We start from the raw sequence: 20,002 nt of genomic DNA, 5'->3' as shown, positions 1-20,002 counted from the left end.
TTCTTGCCCTGTGTGCTGTTGTCTGTGCCCAATAATATTTGTACCACGTTTTGTGCTGCTACACTGTTGTGTCGCTGCCATGCTGTGTTGCTGCCATGCCATGTTGTTTTCTTAAGTCTCTCTTTATGTAGTGGTGTGTTGTCTCTCTTGTCGTGATGTGTGTTTTTGTCCTATATTTATATTGTATTTATATTTCATCCCAGCCCCCGTCTCCGCAGGAGGCCTTTTGGTAGGCCGTCATTGTAAATAAGAATTTGTTCTCCACTGACTTGCCGAGTTAAATAAGAGCTTCATTGAGGTAGTGCTAATAAAGATATTGGACAATATCGACCTCTTCTGGTCATGATGTGTACATACTCAAACTGTACGACAGCCACACAACAAAGAGATTATTATCCTGCATGTCTTGATAATATGTAATGCGTTATAAAGTCTAATTGAGTGCTACTAGCAGCATTTCTGGCTGTTCGTTTATATTAACGTGACATTTGCATCTGAAAAACACAAAAAGGACCGTACATTGAAAATATCAGACACACACACACACGGAAGAAAGAATTTGAATTTTGACCCAAAAATATACAAATACCACCAGAACAAGGAAGCTTATATTCACAAATGTAAGATTTATTATACCAAAGACAGGAACATTTGTGTGGTTTACTTTCCATGTGGATATAGAATTTGTTTGCATTACTGAACTGGACACAGTCATGCTGGTGATAACAGTTAGGAGGGAGGTAGGACGGAATACTGTGTGTATGTATTCTACTGTGTGTGTGTGTTGTGAGCACACTAGCGGGACTGCTGACTATAACCAAGATATAAGACAGAACTGAAAGAGAAGAACCACTGTGAACTGTGTGTGCTTGTACTGTATAACTGTGTGTGTGTGTGTGCATTGAGCATATCTCTGTATGTATGTCTAGGAGAGAAAGGAAAGTGAGCTCTTCATAATGGCTAAATCTGGTCTGACCCACACCCCCTCCACACCACTAAATCCATCCACAGACATATGGGCACACAGTTCCTTTAAAAGCATCAGCATACATTTCTCTTATTTACAATCATTGAAAAAAAAAAGAAATCACAATTTCTCTCAGAGAAGATTAGTAAAAGTGACTAGGTCACCATAAAGAGTATGCAACTCCTAGGAGTTAGTCTTTCAAATTTCTACAAAAATTTCTATGCCTTTTTACAGGCCAAGAGCCAGGATTTACTGAAAAAACACAGTATCATTAAGTGCCCTATCTACAAAGGTTAAGCGTGTTAATATTGGTGTGTACCATTTCAAATGTATTTCATTGATAATAAGATTGTGTCTCCGTGTTTAATTTTTAAAAAGTGACTTAATTTTCTTCACATTAAACGATAGGGTAAGTAAAAAACAAAAAAACTGTAATCATATTATCCATATGAACTGTGTTGTGGTTGGCTAACCCTATTGCAGAGAGACTAGTGTTGATGACATTGGTACTCAGAGGTTTATTGTCTAATGTAAAAACAACATCCAGTATAGTCTGAGTAGTAGTGGAACTACTTTGGACCATAAAAGGTGTGTCCATAAGTAGGATACCCTATAGGGTTCGGCTATCTTAAAGGTCTCATTTGCATGTCCTATCCTATAGGCCATTTTGGGGAAAGGGGTGGAGCAGGTTACAGTGCATGGTACTCCAGTGATGTGGTCTCAGGAACGGGTTGAGCGCTTGTAGTCTGTTGACTGCTCAACAAGGTGCTGTTTTTCAGATACATAGGTTACTCAGCTAGTCTGCAGATTCTGTAGGGATTATCCACTGTAGGGATTTATCAGGGGTGTGTCCTAGTAGTCTGCAGTAACATAGTGGAGGGTTGTAGTAGACTGCAGTAGGGGGGTGTGTCTGCTCAGAGGGGTGTGTCGTAGTAGTCTGCAGGCTGGTTGGGGCTAGGTGCTTTCTGTTGTTTCTGCTGATGCTGCTTCATGATCTCCTTGACTTCCTCCTCCAGCTCTGGAGGGATGATGAACTGGTCGTCTGGGTCGGGCTGGGCGGGGGCTGTGAAGTACCCTCCGCCCTTCTTAGAAGGGGCGTCTGCTGCCACCTCGATCAGGTTGTGGCTCCTCTCCTGAGGGGCCACGGAGCCATTTCCCCTCCTCTTGCCCAGGGTCTTCCCATCATCACCCTTTCTGCCAGACCCCACTGACCAGCCCTCCTCTCTCTGCTCCCTTGTCTCCGCCTCCCCCAAGGTCAGCTCCACCCCTTCCTCCAGTGGTTCCGGGGTGCAGGGTGGAGGAGGTGGAGGAGAAGCCAGCAGGCGTTCCCATCCGGATGATGATGATGATGAAGAGGCCTCAGCCCTAAGGCAGTGGATGTCGGCCTCCACCTCCACTCTGCTCCCGTTGGAGAAGACCCCGGCGATGGGCTCCTCATCCTCACTGTCCAGCCCGTTGTCAGACAGCGCGCTGGAGAAGGTGGCACTGGACAGCTGCCTCTGGAAGGAGCCGCTCAGACAGGCAGGGTGGAGTGAACAGCAGCCCCGGGCAGGGAGCTCTGAGCCTGGGTGAGGGTATGGGCAGGGCTGGGCGGCGTGCTGGGCCTGGAGGGAGAGCTGGTTGGCCTGGTGGTGCAGGTGGAGCTGGTGGTGGTGGGGCTGTTCATGCAACAGCACCAGGGAGCTCTGGGGAGGCTCGTCAGAGGAGGCTGTGGATCCCACCTCGCTGCTCATCTCACTAGTACTGATCTCACTGCTTATCTCGCTACAAGACGACGGAGGGACCGGGAGGGAGCCGTCCCCTGAGGGCCGCTCCTTTATCGACGAACCCCCCGAGGAGGGGTAGCCGCCCAGGCCGGGGCTGGGGGGCGGCTGGGGAGCGTCGCTGCAGCAGCAGGAGCAGCAGTCCTCGCTCACAGAAAGCTGGACCACCACGGCACAGAGACTGTCAGTGCAGCCGTAGCCCTGGGCCAGCGTACACAGCTTCTTGGCTGCAGCCAGGCCGTCTGGGACGTTACGAACAGCCTCCACCGCCTCCGACTGCGACAGAGAATCCCACAATCCCCGGCTGCCCAGGATGAAGAACTCGTCCTGCGGGGTGAGGGTTACCTTGGAGACGTAGGGCCGTGGGATCACCGCAGGGTACAGGAAGGAGTAGCCCATGATGCGGGTGGAGTCTGTCACTCCATTCACCTTGTTGTCCTAGAGGGTTAGAGGAAGAAGATGATGACTTTATTGTTCAATAGAAACTTCTCTTCTGCTTTATCCCAACCCCTCTGAGAAACATACACACATTGTTTTTGAAACAAAAGCACATTTTGTGTGCATTAAAATAACATCAAATTGATCAGAAATACAGTGTAGACATTGTTAATGTTGTAAATGACTATTGTAGCTGGAAACGGCTGATTTTTAATGGAATATTTACATAGGCGTACAGAGGCACATTATTAGGACTAAAAGAAATGTTCAAAGTTCATCATGTGTTAAAGTAATGATGGACTGTCATTTCTCTTTGCTTATTTGAGCTGTTCTTGCCATAATATGGACTTGGTATTTTACCAAATAGGGCTATCTTCTGTATACCCCCCTACCTTGTCACAACACAACTGATTGGTTCAAACACATTAAGAAGGAAAGAAATTCCACAAGTTAACTTTTAACAAGGCACACCTGTTAATTGAAATGCATTCCAGGTGACTACCTCATGAAGCTGGTTGAGAGAATGCTAAGAGTGCGCAAAGCTGTCATCAAGGCAAAGTGTGGCTATTTTGAAGAATCTCAAATATAAAATTTATTTGGATTTGTTTAAAAATATTTGTTTACGACATTATTCTATATGTGTTATTTCATAGTTTTGATTTCTTCACTATTCTACAGTGTAGAACTTAGTAGAAGTAAAGAAAAACCCTGGAATGAGTAGGTGTGTCCCACTTTTGACTGGTACTGTATACATACATGTTTTTGTGTCCCTGTTTTGTATGTGTCACATATCAGTTTGCAAACAATGTAAAATAAATACATCATTGAGTTAATAAAGCTGCATACAAACATGGTCTCTTTATTGCTTTCTTGAGGTTGGCCTCTCCAAAACGCAGGGGTTTCAGCCTAGCTCAGTTCTTTCTGTGGTGGTGGGGCAGCCAGCAGAAAATACAGAGCGTAGGGGTTGGTAATGTTCTCTACTTGTGCCGTGATTGGCTCAATGTTCTATCACTCATGGAGACACAAAAATCTACTGGTAGAGCTTGAAAATTCATGTCCCTTGGGTGCTGCCATAGACTTAGATAAGAAGTGCCCATCCAAAAAGGCTCAAGGTCATTGGCCACAGATAAGATGATGTCAAATCACGTTATATCTACAGTTGCTTTGATTGGACAGATCATGTCAACATCATACTTTCAAAATCTTAGCTAGCAAGCTAGACAAGCAGTCATCATAAATCAAGTCGACAATGTACTGGCAAATCCTTTTCAATCCTTGAAGAATTATAGATAAAATGTATCAGTGCTCATCGGCCATCGGCCATTACACAACAAGTTGGAAGTTGCAAATTTAACAATGAGTGCTGAGGCACGACAGCTGCCTCGGGTTCGATCCCAGGCTGTGTCACAGCCGGCCGTGACTGGGAGACCCATTGGACGGCGGATGGCGCACAATTGGCCGAGTGTCGTCCGGGTTAGAGGAGGGTTTAGCCGGAAGGGATTTCCTTGTCTCATTGTGCTCTAGCGACTCCTTGTGGGGAGTCGGGCGCCTGCAAGCTGACTTTGGTTGTCAGTTCGACGGTGTTTCCTCTGACACATTGGTGCTGCTGGCTTCCGGGTTACGCGAGCAGTGTGTCAAGAAGCAGTGTGGCTTGTCTCTCGACCTTTGCAGAGTCCGTAGTGGCGTTGCAGTGATGAGACAAGATCGTAACCTCTCTCTCGCCCATGGTGTTGAACGGAAATGTTTTTTACACTTTTAAACTGTTTTACCCACTTTTTCTCCACAGTTTCGTGGTATCCAATTGTTAAAGGTTGAATACATTGGCCATGCTGTCAATCCAGCATGACTTCTACCACGGTCAAAACAACTGGAAACTTGGAACTGGGAAATCTCAGACTTCAGTGAATTCAAGAGAACTTGGAAATATCTACTACTGGGAGAACACAGAAAATAATATTGAACAGTCCATCCAACTTGGAATTCCAAATCAGGAACTGTAGCCAAGTCGGGAACTGTAGCCAAGTCGGGAACTGTAGCCAAGTCGGAAACTGTAGCCAAGTCGGGAACTGTAGGCAAGTCGGGAACTGTAGCCAAGTCGGGAACTGTAGCCAAGTCGGAAACTGTAGCCAAGTCGGGAACTGTAGCCAAGTCGGGAACTGTAGCCAAGTCGGGAACTGTAGCCAAGTCGGGAACTGTAGCCAAGTCGGAAACTGTAGCCAAGTCGGGAACTGTAGCCAAGTCGGGAACTGTAGCCAAGTCGGGAACTGTAGCCAAGTCGGGAACTGTAGCCAAGTCGGGAACTGTAGCCAAGTCGGGAACTGTAGCCAAGTCGGAAACTGTAGCCAAGTCGGGAACTGTAGCCAAGTCGGGAACTGTAGCCAAGTCGGGAACTGTAGCCAAGTCGGGAACTGTAGGCAAGTCGGGAACTGTAGCCAAGTCGGGAACTGTAGCCAAGTCGGGAACTGTAGCCAAGTCGGGAACTGTAGCCAAGTCGGGAACTGTAGCCATGAAAGTAATGTGTATGTTGTGTAGTAAGCTGTTAGTAGCCCATGTGCCTCACCCTAATAATTTGGTCACTTTCCACCCTCATAACTTAGCCTACTGTTCTGACTTGGTGGTGCACCTGTAGCCTATAGCCTGTTTTAGAGAAATGTCATCATTGAATATTGTAAGCGCTTTCATTGTCTGCTTGAGGCTGAATGAACTGTTTCGGTGCTAGACAAGGCTCCGCTGATAGCCAGGTGTAGCGGTGGTGAGGATCCACTCCATGGTGCTGAAAAGAAAGCTCTTCTGTTGGGACAGCTTTATGTAGGCCATAACGGTTTGTGGGCACCGTTTGTCACCGTTATAGAGCAATGAATGTCTTGTTTAGTGTATTTTGTTGTGTAGTGGCTTTGCTGGCATGCATCAAAAATATATATTTTCTAGTTTGCCTCACCAAGATTTACATCACCACTGGTTAAGAAAGATGCTCTGAGTTATGATATCTAGCAGTAAAAGAATGGCTATACAAACCAGAAGTCTTGGTTCAATATTTGCGATAAATCAGTCATCATGCAATGGATGAAATCAAGGCATTTGGTCCTTGAAAAGTCCTTGACTTTGCGGTAGGCAAGCCGATTTAGAAGTTCTACCGCTCCAATATAATTATTCCGTGATTTCATTTCTGATTCGTTTCTAATGAGCGCTTTTATTTCTTTCCCGACATTTCGGTTAAAGAAGCACGTGTGCTTATTATGGGCAGCACGACATCTCAAATGGCTAGACTGACGAGCTACCACCTGGACAGACTTCATCAGCACGTACCGGGGACTATCGGTACATGTGGTGTATTTAGTCAGGCAATGCCCACATTATTCTGAGATATTTTAGAATGTAAAAACAATATGAATGGCAATGCATAATGGCAATGGGAAAGGCCTATTAAAGGGAAGGCCTATTAAAGGGAAGGCCTATTAAAAATGTAGAATGGTAATGGTTCGTTTTTTTCTATCGTCTATTACAACAATTAAATATACAATGCGGGTCATTGAAAATTATAATTAAAGTGCTTGAAAAAGTCACGTCTGTATGAACCATGTAGAGTATAGGTTTCCTGCCCAGCTCAAATGAAATATAAAATCACTTTCTAATTGAAATTATATACGCATCATTCGCTTTACTGTCAGATCTTGACCCGGGCCAGCATTTCTTTCATTCGGGCAATAAGCTTTCTGTTGCTACTGGCCTGGTGTGAAAAAGTACCTGGATGTGGAGCCCTGTATAACCTTGGGGGTTATAGAATTTAAAGTGAAATGGAATTGATGTGCATCACAAGCTATAATATCAGTTACTATTTCATTTAAATTAACAGCCTCTTACAACACACCCCCACACAACACGCATAATACACTCAACCTCTCCTCCCCCTCCACACACCCCTCCCTGTGTACCTCAGTGATGATGGCGTTGTGTTGTCTGATGCGTCGGTACTCTTCCTCCAGGCCTACGCTGTGCAGCAGGGAGAGGGGCAGAGGTTTGCCGTCGCGACACAGGATGGCCTGGCACTTGCCTACGTTGGCAGCGGTGAGGGTGAAGCAGCCGCCTGGGTCGGTGGGGTCGTGTCTGATGTGGCACAGGGCTGCCGAGCCACCCAGCTTCTGCCCTGCCGTACCCAGTTTCCTGTGGCACAGACAGAGAGAAAAGGAGACGGTTGACTATCTGATACTGTCTAAACGTGAAGGTGTATGACTCTCTCTCTCTCTCTCTGTGTGTGTGTTCCACACATACCTCTGCATGACGAGGAAAGTGTTGGTCATATGTTCTTCTTCACTCTTGGTCTTGTGTAGCTCTTCGGCCAGCACGTCGTTCATGGTACACTGCAGCAGGTAGGGCACTTCCACATTCTTGTCTCCATCAAACACTCCATACAGGGCCTCACGACTACCACAGAAACTGTTCACCGACAGGGCGGCCACACACAGCCTGGAAACACACACACACACGCAAAATGTTAATGATATGCACATATTAGCACATACTGTAGCTCCCATGGCACTGGGTCTCTCCCTCACACACGGACAGATGGACTTGTGCATACACCCACCCAGACTATCTCTACTGCCCACCCCCCAATTGACCTCAATGACTGATGTATTCGTCTCAGTCACCATGGTAACTTTGCTAGTGTTTTGAAAGCTCTCCCATGGTGGTCCATTTGATTCACACGTGATGTGGCTGTGTCCTGTAGTGTAGTGTAGCGTAACACGTTACTCACTTGTTCTTGACGCCCGAGGCCTCTGTGTAACCATGACTCCACACAGCCGGCCCACCCGACGCCTCATTGGCTGAGAAGGTCGGGGGCGGGTCGATGCGGAAGCAGCGAATGTTACTGCAACGAAGAGGAGAGAAGGAAACTTATCGAAACGATCACAGTGCAGGAATACAGATACATAGACAAACGAATAAAGAATTCAATTTGATTCCATCTTTACAAATCACAACTTGTCCACACTAATAGACGACTCACTTGAGATGTTCCAGGGTGTTGTGGTCCAGGTTGAGACGAGGGTTGCCTGTCAGGTCCAGCTCCTGCAGTTTAGGAGGCAGGTTCTCAGGCAGGCTGATCTCACTCAGCTCATTACAGCTCAGATCTACACACTGAGGAGAGACAGGAGAGGGTTAACGCGCGCGCACACACACACACACACACACACACACACACACACACACACACACACACACACACACACACGCATATGCATATGCATGCGCGACACACTTACCTTCATCTCCATAAGCTGCATGACCTCGGGGAAGACCTCTATGGTGTTGGAGTGGGCGATGAGTGTGTGCATGCGTCTGAGGTTCATGATGGTGGTGGGCACCGTCTTCAGCCTGTTCCCACTCAGGTCCAGCTCCTCCAGCTCCTCCAGCTTGGCCATTTTACTACAGTGAAGGAAAAGGGAGAGTCAGTGAGCATGTGTGTATAAGAGACAGTGAACTGTATTGTGAGGTAGACAAAGAAGCAGTTATTTGGTACGTGTGTGTGTGATGTAGCCTACATCCACTCACCTGGCAGGGAAGGTGTGCAGGTAGTTGTAGGCCATGTGTAGTACTCTGAGGTGTGTGTGTCCCGTCAGCAAGGGAACACACTTATCAGTCAGACGGTTGTTGGTGAGGTACAGTTCCTGTAGGACACTGTTGCTCTCCTCTGATAGGCTGGAGGGAGGCAGGTGCTCCAGCTTATTGGCTGAGGCATTCAGGCAGCGTAAACTGAAACAGGAAGTGAGCTCGAATGTCAGTCTTTCAACCATTAGACGTACTTTAGCAGGGAAAGAAATAGCGTGTAATAACTTGTATTAACAGGTGTAATAACTTAGATTAACGAGTAAATAACTGGGGTAATAACTAAAAGGACACCTCTTGTCATCATGCTGTTATATTGATACAAACAACACAGATTGTACTTTCTCAACACTACAGGCATATCATTCATTTACTTTTATTCACACCGAGTTTCATTCGCTACCATGTAATCATACTCATTGTACGTTTACCATCCTATATGTAATACATGTTCATAATGTTGTGTTACCTGTCAGATTTGAGGAAGAGGTTGCAGGGCAGCTCTGCCAGCTGGTTGTGTTGTACATCCAACACCTCCAGTAGTGGGCGCTCTACTCTCTCAGGCAGCTTCTGCAGGTGGTTGTGTCCTGCACTCAGCTTCCTCAGGCTGCTGCTACACAGCAACCTGCCAGTAGGGGGGAGTGGAGAGACGTCAGCGTCAAACCAGTAACGACATCACAGTCACAGTGGGTGGGACATGGGCTGCATCTCAATGGTCAGAGTAAGACAGGGAGAGAAACAGGGGCTGCATCTCAATTGTCTCAAGTGGCTTCCTCGCCCCCTCTCCAACTGTACTGACAAAGAAGTTAAGAGCGGGACAGGTGAAAGAAAAGGCCTTCCTATTACCTTCGCTTAGTCTGTGTGTTCAGATCAGTGAAGACAAAGGCGTGGAGACACGGAAAGTATGCTTGTAAAAGATGCACCAATAAATCGTCAGAAAGAAGGCACGTACGTTGAGGGAATTGGCGATAAACCGACATGTGGCTCGTGCTTAACGCAGATAAAAGACCTTCTGTGCTTACGAAGACACACAGACACACTGTCACAGTGCAGCTGGTCTACTGGGGCGGTGTGTGCATGCGTTTCCGTGCGCGTGATGTGCGTCTAAACTGGGTCGTAACAGAAGGCATGGGATGGGGGTGGGGAAGGGATGAAGACACGAAAACAGAACATATCAGCACCTCTAGTGGAGCCTGCAGCTAAGATTCGTCATTCTGACACTTCCTGAGTAAAATATAGATCTGCAGAGGGAGATAGGGGATAGAGCGAGAAAGAGAGGGAGATAGAGTGAGATGGAGCGAGAGAGAGATGGCGTGAGAAAGAGAAAGAAAGAGTGGGGCAAGAACAAGAAAGAGAGAGAGAGATGGTGTGAGAAAGAGAAAGAAAGAGTGGGGCAAGAACAAGAAAGAAAGAGAGAGAGATGGCGTGAGAAAGAAAGAGTGGGGCAAGAACAAGAAAGAGAGAGAGAGATGGCGTGAGAAAGAAAGAGTGGGGCAAGAACAAGAAAGAGAGAGATGGCGTGAGAAAGAGAAAGAAAGAGTGGGGCAAGAACAAGAAAGAGAGAGTGAGAGATGGTGTGAGAAAGAGAAAGAAAGAGTGGGGCAAGAACAAGAAAGAGAGAATAATACGGTGAGAAAGACAGAAGGAAGGTAGGAAGGAAGGAGCATCTGAAGTGAACTAGAGAGGGGATATAAAAAGAGAAAGGATGGGATGGTGATGAAAGGCTATCTGGTTGATTCATGATGATCTGGTTGATTCATGATCTGGTTGATTCATGATGATCTGGTTGATTCATGATGATCTGGTTGATTCATGATGATCTGACTGATTCGTGATGATCTGGCTGATTCATGATGAGCTGGCTGATTCGTGATGATCTGACTGATTCATGACGATCTGACTGATTCATGACGATCTGGTCGATTCACGACGATCTGGTTGATTCACAATGATCTGGTTGATTCACAATGATCTGGTTGATTCATGACGCTTAGTTGGGGACAGAAGTCTGTCCATGAGCAGGGCACACAGGCATAAGATGAAGTGTCCAGAGGGACTAAATGAGACTACTGGCTGAGTCTCAACAGTCCAAACTAGCTTCCTTTTTCCCCCCGTTCCTTGTGTCCTTCCCTCCACGATCACTGATCTGGCAGGACATGAGAGCTGGAATACACATGGTGAAAACCCGTCCAGTCTTTCGACTTATCAGTGGTTACGAAGGAAAGGCGTGTTGAGAACGAGCCATTTGGAGAATACAGAGCGGGATTGTACAGTATCCTGTTGGACATCCTTCTAACGGATACCCCTCGCAGACGCACATGGACTGGGATACTCTGTAATGATGTCAGTGATCACTGTGCAATAGCTTGTGTTAGAAATACAAAAAATGACCAAAGCCAAACCCCGGTTTATATTCTTTAAAGACATTTTAGACCGTTTGATGAGCAGGCGTTCTTACATGATCTGTGCCATAATAATGACAGAGTAAGTCTGATTCCCCATGTTGACACTGCCTGGGACTATTTCTATGTGAAATTTGTGTCCATTTGTGATAAGCCTGCCCCTGTGAAGAAATTCAGAACCAGTGGAAGGGACAATTTCCTGGTTTCCTGATAACTTGGAGGAATGAATATAACGATGTGGGCTGAGAGTCGGGGCAGCAAGTACAGGGAGTGAATATTTAATACATCAACGGAACATAACACAAAACAAGAAACGCTAACAGCACACAGACAAGAAACGGAAACATTAACGCCTGATGAAGGAACCAAAGGGAGTGACATAAACAGCGCAGGTAATCAAGGAGGGGATGAAGTCCAGGTGATTGTCATTAGGCGCTGACGACAGTGGAAATGGGGACAGGTGTGCGCAACAATCAGCAGCCTGGTGACTAGAGGCCGGAGAGGGAGCGAGCGCACGTGACAATTAATTAGAAAGAGAAATGTCTCTTCGGCTCAGGCTAAGGCATATAAATGCTCCTGTTGACTGGGCCTCCTTCAGAGTGCTAAGAAACAAATGCACAGGATTGACCAGGAAGTCCAAATCAGATGACTATTTAAATGCAGTCACAGAGAACCTAAACAACCCTACCAAGTTCTGGACGTTAATCGAGTCAGTGTCAGGTTCTAATGCCTCCTCTGGCCTTCCTGACCATTTAATGATGGATTCTAATGAAGTGAAGGATGAAGCCGATATTGTAGGAGTTTTTAACAAGCACTTCATATCTGCTCGTTCAGTTTTTGATAATGGTGGGGCCCAGGGCTCTAATGTCAGCTCTGTTATAGTCAACTATGATATAGGCCCTCATGTGAACCATTTTAACCTTGAGCCTGTGTCTTATGCTGAGGTCTATAAAGCTCTAAAAGGAATAGAAACTAAAAAGTCTGCAGGTCCAGACAACCTGGATCCCCTCCCTCTAAAAGATAGTAGCTGGTATTATTACTGAACCTGTGGCTCACATTTTCAACTTGAGTCTCTTGACCAATTCAATACCCAGCATTTGGAAATCAGCTTACGTCCTCCCGCTGCTGGGGGTAGAGATCCCTCAGATGCTAATAACTATGGTCCTATCTCTAAACTCCCTATCCTGGCCAAAGTCTATGAATCCCCGAGTGAACTCACAGAACTCAACGTCTTAATTGAAAAGAACATACTGAGAGGGGTGGAGTCTGGCTTTAGATCGGGGCACAGCACCACCACTGCAGCTATGGCAGTGCCTTCTCGTTTTGTGCGTCAGAGGCATGGAATAGTCTACAACTCATGCTTCATCTAGATATGTTAGTGCCACTGAATAAATTAACATTTTGATGGGAGACTCTGTTACAGAGGAGTGTGAATGCTTTTAAAAAAAAAGTCTGGATCATGTTGTTGTATTGTACCGTATTGTTGTATGTTTTCTTTCTGTAATGTATGTGTGGTCACTGTCTTCTTGGCCAGGTCTCCTTTGAAAAAGAGACTCGGGCTTTTCCTGGTTGAAAAACTATTGAGCCATTGGGAGAGAGACTGATCGTAGCTAGAGATAGATAGGCAGGGAGACCGTGGATAAAGAGAGAGAGAGAGACCATAGATAAAGACTGTAGATAGAGAGAGAGAGACCATAGATAGAGATGATAGAGAGAGAGACTGGCGTTAGATAGAGAGAGAGATTTACATTTGGCAATGCTTCCCATGTCAATAAAGCCCTTTGAATTGAATTGAATTCAGAGAGAGCAAGAGAGAGCGAGAGAGGAAGAAAAACTGACCGTGCTGGGAGCTCAGTAACGAGGTTGTGGCTAATGTCCAGAACTTCTAGTTTCTTAATCTCACACAGCCACTCTGGGACGGCCTCCATGCGATTCCTACAGAGAGAGAGAGAGAGAGGGGGAGAGGAGAGGTCAGGTTGGAAGAGGCTTTGTGAGTATGCTACGTTTCAGAGAGTGTCCGCACAGTATTGTCTGCAATGTTGAGTGTTGAAGGGAAGTTGTCGGCCTCACCTGGAGATGTCCATGTAGGTGAGTGTGGAGGGCACTGGGCTGACCTCCAGCTCCCGTAGTTCTATAGAAGGGAACACAGAGAGCATTAAACCACCGACGCGGGGTGTGACGTGACGAATGGAAGCAGATGCTGTAGCTAGGTGGTGACAGAGACTGAGAACGCATTCCAGACGCGGTAGGCTCTCCCCGCGTCCGTTTGCGATATCACAACGACAAAGACGCTACTTCTAACAGCGAATGCTGGTTTTTGTCTCCCTGCACGTGCAATAGAACAGCAGTTACACTTCTTTACAACGACGCTGGATGCTCACTTCCTCAAAACAAAAAGGATGAACCCATTCACCTGGGGCGGCCGGTGGCGTTCGTTTCACCTATCGCCAATCTCAGCCTTAACCATTAGCGTGGAAAAGCGTCTAGGGGCAACGTCTAGGGGCAACGTCACCCTCCTACGTCTTTACGAGCACAGCAGGCATCGATGGACTCTAACTGGGGACGCAGACCCACCGTTGTTCTGTGCGTAGACGGCTTTGAGCACGGAGCCCTTGACCTTGAGGGTGGCGATGTGGTTCCTCTCACAGTGGAGGACCTCCAGGCGTGGGAACAGGGAGGCATCCAGCTCCTCCAGCCCGTTGTCACGCACATCCAGCTGGGTCACGTGCCTCAGCAGGTCTGGCTCGTCTGGAACCACCACCCGGATCTTATTCAGCCTGATGGCACAGAGGGCAGAGGTTAGAGGTCATGCATAATTGGACAGTAGGCAGTATGGGCCGTAGCCTAATTATCCATCAGATCAAGATCAATGTCTGTATGGATTGATTTTTGTTGTTGTTGGAGTTGTCAACAAAGGGGAATTTGAAATCAAATTTGATTTTACTTGAAACTAACACATTGATTCAATATCTACAATCCTTCCCGAGTGGCACGGCGGTCTAAGGCACTGTATCTGCAAGAGGCAACACAACAGTCCCTGGTTCGAATCCAGGCTGAATCACATCCGGCCGTGATTGGGAGTCCCATAGGGCGCTGCACAATTGGCCCAGCGTCGTCCGGGTTTGGCCGGTGTAGGCCATCATTGTAAATAAGAATGAGCTCTTAACTGACTTGCCTAGTTAAATAAAGGTTCAATGCGCACCATCGGGGTTACTCATTAACAGCTTTACGTGCTAAATGACTTGACACTCAACACATTTCTACTTATTTCTGTAAAAGACTGGAAAAAGCCGCACCGACCGACAAAAAAAACAGGCCGCACCGTATTCATCTCTAGCTACAATTACATGTGATCTTTGGTCCTGGGCTTGACAATATGACAGAGACACTTCAGTGAATGTCCCATCGTCGTGACAGGAGTGATGTATTAACTTGACAAATAACGCTAAGTCACTCAAAGCCTGCTCTTTCCCAAGCAGGGAGGACATCGGTCTAGTAATGATTACGTGACGTTCCATGCTGACTGTCTGTTTAGCCTGGTTCTGTTCCATGCTGATTCTCTGTTTAGTCTGGTTCTGTTCCATGCTGACTGTCTGTTTAGCCTGGTTCTGTTCCATGCTGATTCTCTGTTTAGTCTGGTTCTGTTCCATGCTGAGTGTCTGTTTAGCCTGGTTCTGTTCCATGCTGATTCTGTTTAGCCTGGTTCTGTTCCATGCTGATTCTGTTTAGCCTGGTTCTGTTCCATGCTGACTGTCTGTTTAGCCTGGTTCTGTTCCATGCTGATTCTCTGTTTAGCCTGGTTCTGTTCCATGCTGATTCTCTGTTAAGCCCGGTTCTGTTCCATGCTGATTCTCTGTTTAGCCTGGTTCTGTTCCATCTGACTCTCTGTTTAGCCTGGTTCTGTTCCATGCTGACTGTCCGTTTAGCCTGGTTCTGTTCCATGCCGATTCTCTGTTTAGCCTGGTTCTGTTCCATGCTGATTTTCTGTTTAGCCTGGTTCTGTTCCATGCTGATTTTCTGTTTAGCCTGGTTCTGTTCCATGCTGATTCTCTGTTTAGCCTGGTTCTCTTCTATGCTGACTGTCTGTTTAGCCTGGTTCTGTTCCATGCCGATTCTCTGTTTAGCCTTGTTCTGTTCCATGCCGACTGTCTGTTTAGCCTGGTTCTGTTCCATGCTGATTATCTGTTTAGCCTGGTTCTGTTCCATGCTGATTCTCTGTTTAGCCTGGTTCTGTTCCATGCCGATTCTCTGTTTAGCCTGGTTCTGTTCCATGCCGATTCTCTGTTTAGCCTGGTTCTGTTCCATGCTGATTCTCTGTTTAGCCTGGTTCCATCTGCCTTTCTGTTGATGCCTGGTTCTGTTCATTGCCAACTTTCTGTTTAGCCTGGTTCTGTTCCCTGCTGACATTCTGTTTAGCCTGGTTCTGTTCCCTGACGACTTTCTGTTTAGCCTGATTCTTTTCCCTACCGACTTTCTGTTTAGCCTGGTTCTGTTCCATGCCGATTCTCTGTTTAGCCTGGTTCTGTTCCATGCTGATTCTCTATTTAGCCTGGTTCTGTTCCATGCCGATTCTCTGTTTAGCCTGGTTCTGTTCCATGCCGATTCTCTGTTTAGCCTGGTTCTGTTCCATGCTGATTCTCTGTTTAGCCTGGTTCCATCTGATTCTCTGTTTAGCCTGGTTCCATCTGCCTTTCTGTTGATGCCTGGTTCTGTTCATTGCCAACTTTCTGTTTAGCCTGGTTCTGTTCCCTGCTGACATTCTGTTTAGCCTGGTTCTGTTCCCTGACAACTTTCTGTTTAGCCTGATTCTGTTCCCTACCGACTTTCTGTTTAGCCTGGTTCTGTTCCATGCCGATTCTCTGTTTAGCCTGGTTCTGTTCCATGCTGATTCTCTGTTTAACCTGGTTCCATCTGATTCTCTGTTTAGCCTGGTTCCATCTGCCTTTCTGTTGATGCCTGGTTCCATCTGATTCTCTGTTTAGCCTGGTTCCATCTGCCTTTCTGTTGATGCCTGGTTCTGTTCATTGCCAACTTTCTGTTTAACCTGGTTCTGTTCCCTGCCGACTTTCTGTTTAGCCTGATTCTGTTCCCTGACGACTTTCTGTTTAGCCTGATTCTGTTCCCTGCCTACTTTCTGTTTAGCCTGATTCTGTTCCCTGCTGACTTTCTGTTTAGCCTGATTCTGTTCCATACAGTTTAGTGTAGTTTCCTTTCACTGTTTGAGTTTTGCAATCGAGAGACAAATCCAGTCAAACGTGTCCGGCCGGCAACGATGTGTCTACACATGTACCGAATGTTTCCCGCCAGGTGTCTAGACGTGATTACGACTAGGTGTAGGCTGTGTTCAGATCATAAGAATGGACAAAACACGCATGGCGTTCATTTGGTGAACGAGTTGCATGCATCTGCCATTACTGTACAAGCAATGGGGTAAAAAAATGGCCTGGGTGCAAAGCTTGACGTCTGCCTGCAATGAGGATACTCTGACTGGATTACAAAATGTTTCTGAATCACGAGCTGCAGATAGGATCTGAATCGAGCTTGTCTGCCCGTTCCTCTCTCTGTCTGTCCATCCGTCTAGCTATCTGTCTATCTATATCTGTCTATCTGTGTACCGTAGGTCGAGGTGTTTGACTCGGAGCAGTCTGAAGCTCTGCAGCACCAGCGTGTCCAGGCTGTTGCCGGCCATACACAGCCTCTCCATGGACGCCAGACGCTCTAACACCTGGGGCACGTGGGTAAACTGGTTGAAGGACAGGCCCAGGTAGCCCAGTCTCTGGAGTGAACCCAGCTCACTGGGTAACTCACTCAGACAGTTACCGTCTAGGAGAAACGTCTGCAGGCTGAAGAAAGAGAGAGAGAGAGAGAGAGAGAGAGAGAGAGAGAGAGAGAGAGGGAGAGAGAGAAATAGAGAGAGAGAGAGAGAGAGGGTGAGCATGATGTGAGAAGACAGCATTTTAACTTTGTGTGAAAAAACACACTGACATTTCTCTGTTATTTTAAGAATCCCTGTCTAATGCGTGGTTAAGAGCTACATTACAAACAGACGAGTCCCTTTTTCAAGTCATTCTCCACATTCTGATACTAAGGTCTTTCCGTCTACAACCAGGAGGTGGCAGTAGTAGCAATGAGGCTCGGTGAGCATACTGAGGAATTCACAGGCTGCATTCCAGATCCTTCCATTAGACGAGAGGAGAGGTGCTCAGCTACTGCCGCTGCGAGAAAGCAGACATCGCCTCATCACAGCTTCTCTCTCCCGTCCTAAAGTATCACCGCACGTCTACTACTATCAGTTTTCCTATCGGCTCAGCCTGCATTCACTTCAGGCTACCATCAGCTCGTCAGACAATCATCTGAAATGTTAAACATAGAACTTATCCAATGGTCTCCTGTGCCTGGAGAAGGTGGATAGAACCTAACACTAACCGCCGGTGCTTCATGTTGATGGTTAGGGTCGCAAGTGAGGTCACCTGATCCTAGGACTGTGGTTAAGAGCGACCTTCGACCTCTCTGTCCCTCTCTATACGCCCATTGACCCCTCGCATGCATCCCAAATGGCACCCTATTTCCTATGACGTGCACTACGGGGGGGGGTGTAGTACACGATACAGGGAATAGAGCCCTACTGTGGTGGTGTCATAATACCCTAGCGGTCATAGGGGATTTTTTAGAAACCCTTCAAATAAGGGCTGTGTTTCGTGTAGGCTTACCCCTTATCGGAAATATGAATGGTGGAAAAACGATTGGAACCATTTCCCTGTTTTGACCGCTAGGTTTTATCACTCATACTGTGGACCTTGATAGGGTGCCATTGACCCCTCGACACTTTCTGGTTCTTACTTGGTCATGGATCCCACAGCTTGGCCCACGTTGGTCAGATAGTTACAGCTGAGGTTGACCTCGGTGAGGGTGGGGATGTCACAGATGGCCATGGGGAACTGACCCAGCTGGTTATTAGACAGGTTGAGGCTACGCAGACGAGAGAACCTGGCAGAGAGAGGGAGAAGAGGGAGAAGAGAGAGAGAGGTTGTGAGCAGTATATTTAAGCAAGGCCCGAGGAGATGTGGTATATGGTCAATATACCATGACTAAGGGCTGTTCGTAGGCATCATGCAATATACCCTTAGCCGCCGTGGTATGTTGGTAAACCCCAGAGGAGCCTCATTGCCATTATAAACTGGCTACCAAAGTAATTAGAGCAGCAAAAATACAAGTTTTGTCATACCCATGGTATACGGTCTGATATACCATGGGGCTTTCAGCCAATCAGCATTTAGGGCTCGAACCAGCCAGTTTATAATATGTATTATGTAGTTTGTTGGTTCAAGAGTAGTGTGCTGCTGTGCCCAGGTAACCACACTGTTATAAGAGTAACTGCACTCTGTTAGAATGCTCCCAAAGTTTAAAACAAGCGTCAAAAGACTATGGGACATTCTCTGACCTTTTCCGTTCCTCTGTCATACTGTGGTAAAATGTTAAATATCACACATCTGTGATATTGCGGAGTTAGCAATGTCAGTGGTCTGACAACAGTCGAAATGAAAATACAAATAGATTGTCATGTAGAGGAAACAGGCAGTGTGTGTGTTGTCAGTAGCAACACCAGAGGCTCGTGGCATTTGGCTTCGTGTCCTATGGTTCAGCAGTGACCTTCAGTCAAGTCACCCTTACAGGGGAAAGAGGACAGGAGAGAGAGGGGATGGCACACGGCCCCACCACTCCTGGGCCGATTGCCATGTTAGCATCAAAGCTGATAACCTCACAAACAAGTCTGCCGCCTTTTAGCCTGGCAATGCTTTGAATCGATCACGCGTACACACGCGCACACACACACACACACACACACACACACACACACACACACACACACACACACACACACACACACACACACACACACACACACACACACACACACACACACACACACACACACACACACACACACACAGCCAGTTTAGCCCCTTCATCATGTGTTATTAGAAAAAGGGAAGCTAGATGACAGGGCTATTAATTTGCAAGGCCATTTAATTCCAGCTCAGGTAGGGAGGGAGGCGTCCTCCTGTAGGAGCTGAACGAGACAAGGAGGCCAGGACAACCCTGTGCTCCTGTAGATCACCTGCTCAAATCTGCTGACGAATACCACACATACACCCCCTCCCTCTCTGCTCCCCTCTTTCTTCCTCTCCCGCTCTCCATCTCGCTGCATCTCTCTATCTGCCCCCCCCCCCCTCCCCCAGATTAGCCAGATTAGCTAGATTAGCTCTAGAGAGTGATGTGCCAATCAAATATGGGCAATCAGGTGTGTAGGATACCTAGCCCCTCCTCTAATCCCATAATGCAATGCTCTGTTACAAAGGTCATCACACAGGGAGGGGCTGGATCTGGTTTCGTGCATATGTTTAAACCTTTGACCCCGTGTATTTTCATATTTACAATGCTGACTAAAAGAGAGAGAGAGAGAGAGAGAGAGAGAGAGAGAGAGAGAGAGAGAGAGAGAGAGAGAGAGAGAGAGAGAAAGTAAGAGGGAGGTAGGGAGGGGGAGAAAGAGAGGAGGGACACCACTTGGAAAAATACTAAATAGTCAGATGCCGTGATGTGAAGGACACCCAGTGTTTATAGGGAAACAAAACGGGAGACAAACCAGGTTCCCATCCAACCTTTTGATGCGAGAAAAGTACATGTCGGATATGAAATGTCACAGCAGGCCTGATGGAAACAGAACGTTTGCCCGTAGACTTTCAAAATGTCGGCAAAACAAAATAACGCTAGACAAGGTGGGATCTTTTTGTGTCGGTAAAATTAATTATGCGAGAAATGGTGGT

At 46.9% G+C, this 20,002-nt stretch overlaps 1 protein-coding gene across 1 annotated transcript in view; it reads right to left on the bottom strand.

Moving 5' to 3' along the window:
* Positions 1–606: 606 nt before the first annotated feature.
* The window catches only part of LOC135558798 (PH domain leucine-rich repeat protein phosphatase 1-like), a 95,290-nt gene continuing 75,894 nt past the window's right edge, over positions 607–20,002 (bottom strand). Inside the window, exons 5-17 of the mRNA XM_064992933.1 lie at positions 18,018–18,164; positions 16,793–17,020; positions 13,752–13,954; positions 13,248–13,308; positions 13,017–13,112; positions 9,245–9,400; positions 8,722–8,922; positions 8,433–8,595; positions 8,177–8,307; positions 7,925–8,038; positions 7,438–7,632; positions 7,101–7,329; positions 607–3,168 (exon numbers count right to left, since the gene is read on the bottom strand). Of these exons, the coding sequence (XP_064849005.1) occupies positions 1,882–3,168; positions 7,101–7,329; positions 7,438–7,632; positions 7,925–8,038; positions 8,177–8,307; positions 8,433–8,595; positions 8,722–8,922; positions 9,245–9,400; positions 13,017–13,112; positions 13,248–13,308; positions 13,752–13,954; positions 16,793–17,020; positions 18,018–18,164 (3,211 nt within the window). The 3' untranslated portion in view covers positions 607–1,881. The remainder of the gene's footprint in view (positions 3,169–7,100; positions 7,330–7,437; positions 7,633–7,924; positions 8,039–8,176; positions 8,308–8,432; positions 8,596–8,721; positions 8,923–9,244; positions 9,401–13,016; positions 13,113–13,247; positions 13,309–13,751; positions 13,955–16,792; positions 17,021–18,017; positions 18,165–20,002) is intronic.

The sequence above is a fragment of the Oncorhynchus masou genome, chromosome 17 (assembly GCF_036934945.1).
Source record: "Oncorhynchus masou masou isolate Uvic2021 chromosome 17, UVic_Omas_1.1, whole genome shotgun sequence".
Taxonomy (NCBI): Eukaryota; Metazoa; Chordata; class Actinopteri; order Salmoniformes; family Salmonidae; genus Oncorhynchus; species Oncorhynchus masou.
The sequence above is the reverse complement of the archived record's forward strand: the minus strand, read 5'-3'. Positions and strand labels throughout refer to the sequence as shown.